The sequence below is a fragment of the Coregonus clupeaformis genome, chromosome 7 (assembly GCF_020615455.1).
Source record: "Coregonus clupeaformis isolate EN_2021a chromosome 7, ASM2061545v1, whole genome shotgun sequence".
Classification (NCBI taxonomy): Eukaryota; Metazoa; Chordata; class Actinopteri; order Salmoniformes; family Salmonidae; genus Coregonus; species Coregonus clupeaformis.
In genome coordinates this window covers 21,679,999-21,689,178 of record NC_059198.1, presented here as the reverse complement: position 1 = coordinate 21,689,178, position 9,180 = coordinate 21,679,999, and the positions used below count along the sequence as shown (strand labels likewise).

Sequence of the window (9,180 nt, the reverse complement as noted above, 5' to 3'; positions counted from 1 at the left end):
CCTGAGACGTGTCGCGCTGCTGTGATGATTGTTTGAATTCGATCGAAAACGGTGGCAGAACTATTCAGTCTGAGGATAAGCTACAGTTCAACAACTATTGGATATGGTTTGTCGTTATCTACTATACCGCATGGCATAAATTATAAATTATTTATCCAACCAGTGGTAGGCTAAACATTTTACAGTAGCATATACTGTAGTCTTTGTTTTGCATTAGAGGCAAGATCAGAAAAGTGTCACTCTTACCCAGAAGATTACTTACACATTAGTAACACTATCATTGCAAAAGAAGAAATGGATGAATCAAAGGGTTCTTCAAAAAGAACTATTCTGTGTTTATTTGACGTGGACGGAACTCTTACCCCACCGAGAGAGGTATGCTAAATAACGTTTTTTATTATCCCATTGTATTAATTGTGTTTTGTTTGTCATTTTCTTTCTTCTAATGTTGCTTTCCAACTTGTTAAGCCTTTCAATTTTTTAAGGAATTATAGGGCGCTTAGCCAATTGCCTTGCCATCTTGATAGCACAAAACGGTTGGCATAATGTCAATGTCTTATCTGCTGCAAAGTCTGCAATGTTCCTGCATGTTATGTAATGATTTACTATTTTCTGTCGATATACTTCCTGATAATGTAGGCAAACACCATTATTTTCTGTCCTTCCAAGTTCTTGTTTTCGTATATTATTTAATCCCGTGGTTGTAGCCTACTGTTCTCAAATGCCAACTCTTCCGAATGAAAATGAAATGTCTTCGTTTGCACCTGAAACTTGTATTTCACTGAAAGTCGCGCGCGCCCCATGAAGCAGAGATATAATTAATTTGGAAGAACGTTATGTCCTCCGTCCGTCCGTACGAGAAGACGACTGTAGGCTACTGTTGCCTACTTGCACAACACTCATGATGTCAAGTTTCATATAGCATACCGGTGGTGGTCAACCCTAGACCACGGTTACACTGGGACACTGCTTACGCCTATTCAAAATACCCTGCTGTTTCCTGAAAGTTTCAAGTCCGTCCATGTGAAGTATCAATTACCTTGCAGCTGTTCGCGCCAATCCTTAAAGGCTCAGTGCAGTCAAAAACGTGATTATCCTGTGTTTTATATATATTGTCACACTATGAGGTTGGAATAATACTGTGAAATGGTGAAAATTATAATAATGCCCTTTTAGTGTAAGAGCTGTTTGCTGTTTGAAAAGACAGCTGTTTAAATTTCAGCCTGTTTTGGAGGGATGGCGTTTTGGCATGCCTGTTAATAGACCAATGGGAAAGAGAGTTCCAAACCTCTCAGCCAATAACAGCTAATTTTTTGTTTCCCCCTCCCCAGTCAGACCACTCTCAGACAGTCCTAGCAAAATTCTTGCTTGAGAAATTGCTCTTAGCTCTGAAGCTATTTTTGTTTCTTTTTGACAATTAAGGTACTTAATTGTTACTCAGAAATGATTTGATATTGAGATAAGAACAGCTGCATTGGACCTTTAATGGACAGATAACTGATAGTAAACAACTTAAATTAGGTATATAGGAAGAAGAGTCACATGGAGTTCCTTCCCTAAATACTCTTTCCTCTATGACTACGTTGATCAAGGATGTTGACATTCATAATGGGGTTAGCCTATTAGTCATGTCCTCAGCCTCTTTTGACCCTCAGATTTGAAATGCCAGATAAGCAATGAATAATCAGTGAAACAGCTCCCTAGTGCTTTTCATAATGATTTCAGTAGTTTAACAAAAAATTACTAATGAATTTGATGATAAATAGTTAACTCTCTGTTACACAACGCTGCATCAATGAATGTCTTTGATATTGTCATGTGTGAAAACAGGCAGTTCTCCATGTCTTCAAATAATTCAATTAAACAGGAGGATAAAAATTGAGATGATCTCTCTTATCTCTGCCCATCATCACAAGATTATGTCTTTGTTGTAACAGCCTACAATATGATATTTTTTTGTCTATCTGCGTTCTTGTCTCAGTGTCTGGACTGGTGATGTAAAGAAATGGTCAATGACCGTCATGTGTAGGCTGTGTCCAGTTCAACAGCTGTTGGTCGGTCACAGAGACATAAGTGTGCAGAATAAACCCACTGCCCTTGTATTATGTAATGCAGTTTCCTCATGTGAGTATGAGGCAGTCCCTGCCTGATCCGTCTGCCAAAGTCTCTCTGGCAAGAGGGAAAGCTTGTTTAATATGATTATTTCTGCAGAGGGTCAATATAACACTATCAAAGCTGCTCCTCCTTCAGAGACAGATGGTAATCTCACTCTGTCTATGCTACCTAACCTCACAAACAAAAGCATTCTCCTGCTTTGTGGTCAGACAAGAAAAGCAATTTTCAGGACTGTGAATGCCTATCTTGTCACAGTTTATATTATGAGTCCCTAAAACGGTGTTTTCAATGATAGACAACACAAACAGGTACAGACTGTGTGTGTGTGCGTGGGTGCGTGCGTGCACTCGTTGTGTGTACGCGTCGTGCGTGTGTGCTTACACCCTGCAGAAAATCGACCCACAGCTGGATGAGTTTTTCCAGTCACTGCGCAGGAAAGTGAAGATCGGCATAGTGGGCGGATCAGACTACTCAAAGATCGCAGAGCAGCTGGGGGAGGGAGATGAAGGTGAGCGCTCCTCATTCTCACTTTGGTCTCATTTCAGTCTCACATATTCACCCTCAAACCCATCTTACTGCCTTTGTCTCACAGGGCTTTGCAAACCCCAAAAGGCTGTCGCTTTCATGTTCATGAAATTATTTCAGGGACATTCAGCAGAGAGACAGTTTAGGGGCTTTCATGTTGGCAGCCCACTCTCATTTGACATCAGTCCATAAATGGACCCAGATGGAGTTACATGTTTGCTCATGTACCTGTGTTACATTCCCTTCCTTCCCACCCACCACCAGAGACCTTGACACACTGACCCTGTGGTGGAGTTTACACACAGCAGTGGAGACTGGCCACCAACACACTGACAACTGACCGTTATCACTCAGAGCAGCAACAAAAGTAAAGCAACGAACAATAGAGTACATTTAAGGGGGAGTGCTACTAGTGCATTCAAGGTTTTCATTTTTGCAGCAGCAGTTCTCTATCCTGATCATCCCCAGACTGCATTATGCAAGACTGATTGAGATGCTCAGTACTTTGATACTCTAGCCATGTGAGATATGTGTACAGTGAATGGACAGGACAGAGATTAAACTGCACTATTCCAGGTAGTGTTACATAGGTGGTAATCTGCAATGACCAATAATCCCGCTGCACGAGGTACAACATGCCTGTGTTCCAGTTGGGGGAGTTCTTTTAGGCTACGTGCTGGTAGCTTGTGTTGTCTATTTACTATGAATGTTCTCACAGTGCTCCTCAGTAACACACTTTTACCTAATTTGCCCCCTTTCTCTCTTACAGTGATACGGAAGTTTGACTATGTGTTTGCTGAGAATGGCACGGTGCAGTACAAAGATGGGAAGCTCCTTTCCAAACAGGTGGGTGTGACTGAGGTGAGGGAAGGAATAACATATATTTTGGCTCACCAACAAGCCATTTAAACCTGATTCCATGTAAACAACATGCAGGGATAACCTTTTTTCTTGTACACTGTACTCAGCTATGAAGACTGGAAGGGAAAGTTATGATCATGCCTTTAAGAGAACTGCACTGTGTTAATAATAAAAGACAGTTCAAATATTTGAACTATGTCCTTTCTCCTACAGGCCATCCAGAACCAGATAGGAGAGGAACTACTACAGGACCTCATTAACTTCTGTCTCAGCTACATGGGGCTGATCAAGCTGCCCAAGAAAAGGTGAGACTCTGACCTACTTTCAGCTCCTTTTCCATGTGTCTAGTCATTCAGAGGCCCCAGGGCCACTACAACTTGTCCATCAAAGCTGCAGGCATTGGAGAAAGGAATGCTGGCTCTGTCCGTATTCCTAAGGGTGTTCTCCAGTTTGACAAGCTGAAATCACAGAGAGACTAAGACAGAAGGATTGATATGTATCTGGGTGGAAATACATATTTGCTTGAGAAACAAAGCAATTCTGAATCTAACGCTAGAATCTCTAGAATTTTAGTATGATGGTTTGTAACAAAGCCACACTAAAGTCTCTTCTTACAGATTAATGCCTTATTCTGCCCTCAGGGGCACCTTTATCGAATTCCGCAATGGAATGCTGAACATCTCCCCCATTGGCCGGAGCTGCACACTTGAGGAGCGAATCGAATTCTCTGAAATCGACAAGGTATTACACAGTATAAGAGTGCCTAAATAATGATCCAAACACCAATCGTTATCTTCTAAGGAAAACGCCTAAACGTATAAACGTGTGAAATTAAGAGTAAACAAACAAAGCCCGTGTTATTGATTGAGTCATGTTTCAACCTCGTATAACCTCAAATCACTGCACAGTGCAAGCAGGCATGATTTTCTCTTATATTCTGTTATGTTGGCTCCTATTAAAAGGAGAAGAGAGTAAACAAGTCAAAACAATGCTGAGCCTTCAAGATGGCTGAACAGACAGCCCATTGATGTTTCACAGCCACACATTATGGAGGGTCTAGTGGTCTGATGGGTGATGTGGAGAGGCTTAACCCTTAGTTGTCTGAAGTCTGACCGCTTTCCTTAACCTCTTCACAGAGAGAGAAAATAAGGGAGAAGTTTGTTGCGGCCCTGCAGGAGGAGTTTGCTGGGAAGGGTCTACGATTTACCAGAGGTAAGCCAACTGGCACAGGATGTGAGCTGGGAATTAATATCAGTGTAACTATTAACACCTCTAGTCTTGTATTTCAGTATTTTTTTGTATGCCACCTGTGCATGGTGTGATATCTACATTTCAAGACTAATTTACAACCATTTATCTCTCAGATAGAACCCTGTTATGACTTGAACGTACTTACTCCTTTGCTGTCTTTTCCTTGCTGTTGTTTCCTATATGCCAGTTCACAAAGACTGTCTGCCATGCGTAGTCAATCTCCTGGACACATTGTGCCCAACATTGGGGCAACTTCAATAAACATTACTCTCCCCTGCTCCACTCTCTGAGGTTTAGTCAGACTAGGTGTTTGCTCACTGTGTAACGAGGTGTGGGACTTACTTAATGGCCTGTGAAACTGTACACAATTCAGGCAGCTGCAAAAAACTGCTGGAAATAAGGCTGTTGTCTTCATAAGGCACTCTGTTAAAGCCCTGGGCCAGTAGCAGCAGTAGTTACAAACACACACATTCATCCTTACTTCACTCTAACGGAGTGACTGCCCTGGGAATCCTTCTGATTGCTGATGTTAACTGAGAATCCTTCTGGTTGCTGATGTGGAAGCTGATGCTCATTGCACTGGCAGCAGAGCCAGTTGGAGGGCTGTTTGCACTGCAGCCGCAGAGCCTGATAAAACGAGCCAATGAGAAGGCTAGGGCATAAGATTTATGTGTTTGCTCATTATGGTCTGTATCTGCACGTCTACCCTGCCTCGGTTTGTTCACATTTCACATAATAAATGCAATGCTGTTTATGTCTATGCAGCACTGTCTGTTCTTACGCCATAGGTTTTTGCCTGTGTCACTCAGCTCAAAAAGTGACATTGCAGCGTCCCTTCAAATACAGGCACCTTTGTCCTGTCTCTGTTTTCTTTTACCTTTATGGTATATGGCCAGGGGTGGGGAAGGGAGTGGGTGGGGATGGGCTGAGGATGTGGGTGTTTGTGGCCAAAACACCCTCTGATTGTCTGAAACCTCCCTAGCTGTTGCCTTTTTGAGCTTTCCCTTTAAAGGGTCAAGCAGCAGTTGCTACATCCATTTTTGGACTAATAAATTAATTATATGTACCCATTGATTCTTGAAGGATATAACTTAGTGAGCTTAGTTCAATTGTCATACCCCATCAGAAAGCAAAATATAAGCTAGTTTTACTCCAAAGTTTGTAAACAAAGTAAATGTAAACAAACACTGTATAGCCTCAAAACATGGTTAAAACTATCATTTTGATATCATGGATGGTCAGTCCTTGCATCCATAGCTCTGTCTTTGAATTTGAGAGTGCTTACATTTCTTCAGTCCATCCCCACAATTTTTACTGAAACAGTGGTGGGGCGCTTTGTTATTGCTTCAACTGCTGATTGCCGCTTTAAACACTTCAGCATTATGAGGGTAATGAAGTAGAATCTGAAGGCAGGGGGGATGGGCGAGACGCAGAATTTAAACTTACTTTGCTGAGGGATTTTCATGCACATTCACCGCTCATTTAAATCAAAGATGAACTGCTCTGGTTGTAGAATGAAAAGGAAAGAGCGATTAAAAGAAAGGAGCCAGCCACAGGCTGTGTTTGTGGAACTGAGACCACCTCATGGCAGCCTGATGGCTGTCACATACTGTTAGTGACCTCATGGTAAGACTGTCATCCCTGGACACAGACTGTATGTCAAGGCCATCGCCACACAGTCGATGCACAGGGCATAAATAAGTCTGTTCTGCTGAACTGAGCACAGTGATTGCGGCTTTTAATATCCTTTCATGCTTTTTGAGGTGAGAATGTGTTGGGCTCCAAGTCTGTTGCAGAGAAATGTGCAACATTGACCAGTTGAAGGTGCAGTCTTAAAAATATCTCAAAGCTGCTGTTCCTATAATGGGGAAAATATCATACCTATTTTACATGCATTGGGCATCCTCACTCATCAGTGCATTGACCAACCTAAACAAATATCCCATACATGGCATGGGATAGCTGGTTGTAATGCGTTAATAATCATCACTAAAACATGACTGAGGGTTTATTTTATTGGAGGGACTAATATTATGTTCAGTAACATGATGTTAAATTGTAATGTATAAATTGAAGTTGACTGAATTATTCCCCTTCATGTGCCTCTATTCAGGCGGTCTCATCAGTTTTGACGTGTTCCCTGAAGGCTGGGACAAGAGGCTCTGTCTGGACGTGCTGGAGGGGGAGGGCCTGGACGCTATCTATTTCTTTGGCAACGAGACGTCATCTGTAAGTGAAGGGGAGGACCTTGTGGACGTGTCAGTGATGGTGGGGAATGCTCTGAGGCTAAAGATAGCAATGAGAGTAGGATTGTGCTGTGGCTTGAATGTCAAAGGTTAAAGTTCAGAGATCATTGTTGTTGTCAATATAAGTGGAGTTGACCCCTGCCTGAAAGAATGTTGCTATGTTGCATGAGCTTTGTGATGGTTGTGTGTTTATTCAACCTCTTTTACTGAGACATAGAGAGAGATAAAGAGTGAGTGAGGAAACAAGGAAAGAGGTCGACAAGGGTGAAAAGGGCAGTCAGTGCAAACCTATTTGCGAACAAGCAGATTCTAAAGCCGTATCTACACTCCTCTCTGTTCAGGGGGGCAACGACTATGAGATCTTCAATGACCCGCGCACCATTGGTTTCACAGTGTACTCACCAGAGGACACAGCCAGGCACTGTCGAGAAATTTTCTTCAAAGCTCCCGCTAATGAGTCGTGATGAGTCGTGCAGAAGGAACTCTCCCAGTCAGCTTCCCTTGGGCTCCCCCTGTTGTTCAGGGCAGGTACTAAGAGCACCTGGAGGAGAAGAGGTGGAGATGGGAGTCAAACCACTACAGACTTTTTAAAGTAATCAATTCATTGTTGTTGTATGATATTATTCTAACTAGCACTGGACACATAAAGGGATCATTAGTAATTCACATTGGCTGGACTCCCATGGAAATTACTATGAGATGTGGACAGAGGCTGCGCCAGTTACAAGTGTACTAATGTTTTCAGTTTTTATCATGACTAAGTGTTTCTCAAAAGGTTTTAATCTATCAAGCCAATGGTTTTTGTAGCATGTCCCTGTATTTGTATGTAACATCAAATTAACCAAAATGTCTTATATCATGTGAAGATGTATATACATTTTGAGTATATAATGTAAATACCCACTTATGTTTTGCACTAATATTGATATCTGATCTGATATTGATCTGACAAACTGGGTTTTGAATAATTTGTTTTCTTTATGAATGTAGTGAGTGATTAGTGTTGTCTCTGAACACTGCACAATGAAATGAAGAGAGAGAAGAGAGAGAGTGTTTTTTTGCTCTGTGCCTGTCCACTGAGATATGAGATTAATGACACATACAGTGCGTATAGAAAGTCTACACCCCCTAGAACTACACCTCTTTTCAAATTTTGTTGCGTTACAAAGTGGGATTGAAATAGATTTAATTGTAATTTTTTGTCATTGATCTACACAAAATGCTCCATAATGTCAAAGTGAAAATAAAATTCTACGATTTTTACAAATTAATACAAATTAAATAACTAAAATATTGTTGTTGCCTAGGTATTCACCCCCTTTGTTTAGGCAAGCCTAAGTTAGTTCAGAAGTAATATTTGGCTTAACAAATCCCATAATAAGTTATATGGACTCACTCTGTGTGAAATAATAGGCTTTTTCGAAAGCCTCATAAAGAAGGGCAGTGATTGGTAGATGGGTAACATTTACATTTTAGTCATTTAGCAGACGCTCTTATCCAGAGCGACTTACAGGAGCAATTAGGGTTATGTGCCTTGCTCAAGGGCACATCGACAGATTTTTCACCTAGTCGGCTCGGGGATTAGAACCAGCGACCTTTTGGTTACTGGCACAACGCTCTTAACCACTAAGCTACCTGCCGCCATAACAAATCAGACACTGAATATATCTTTAAGCATGGTCAAGTTAATAATTATGCTGTGGATGATGTATTAAACCACCCAGACACATCAAAGATGCAGTCGTCCTTCTGAACTGAACTGAGCTGCAGGACAGGAAGGAAGGAAACTGCTTAGGGATGTCACCATGAGGCAATTGGTGATTTTAAAACAACTACAGAGTTCAATGGCTGTGATGGGAGAAAACTGAGGATGGATCAACAACATTGTAGTGACTCCACAATAATGACCTAAATGACAGAGTGAAAAGAAGAATAAAAATATTCCAAAACATGCAACAAGGCACTAAAGTAATACTGCAACAAAAAAAAACGGCAAATGAATAAACTTTTTGGCGTAAATGCAAAGTCTTATGTTTGGGGCAAATCCAACACAACACATCACTGAGCAATTGCCTCCTTATTTTCAAGTATGGTGGTGGCTGCATCATGGTATGGGTATGCTTGATATCTGCAAAGACTGGGGAGTTTTTCAGGATGAAAAGTAACGGGAAGGAGCTAAGCA

The 9,180-nt window shown here is 41.5% G+C and overlaps 1 protein-coding gene across 2 annotated transcripts; it reads left to right on the top strand.

The window, feature by feature from the left end:
* LOC121569025 (phosphomannomutase 1) lies at positions 1 to 8,049 on the top strand. Of its 2 annotated transcripts, XM_041879607.2 has the most exons (8): positions 1 to 375; positions 2,506 to 2,623; positions 3,410 to 3,486; positions 3,715 to 3,806; positions 4,143 to 4,242; positions 4,638 to 4,713; positions 6,866 to 6,981; positions 7,340 to 8,049. In XM_041879607.2, exons 1-8 carry the CDS (start codon positions 295 to 297, stop codon positions 7,460 to 7,462), a joined length of 783 nt encoding a protein of 260 aa, XP_041735541.1. In that variant the 5' UTR covers positions 1 to 294; the 3' UTR covers positions 7,463 to 8,049. The 2 variants fall into 2 exon arrangements, with proteins under 2 accessions (XP_041735541.1, XP_041735540.1); XM_041879606.2 differs by lacking the exon at positions 1 to 375 and having other exon boundaries at positions 1,413 to 2,623.
* Positions 8,050 to 9,180: the final 1,131 nt, after the last annotated feature.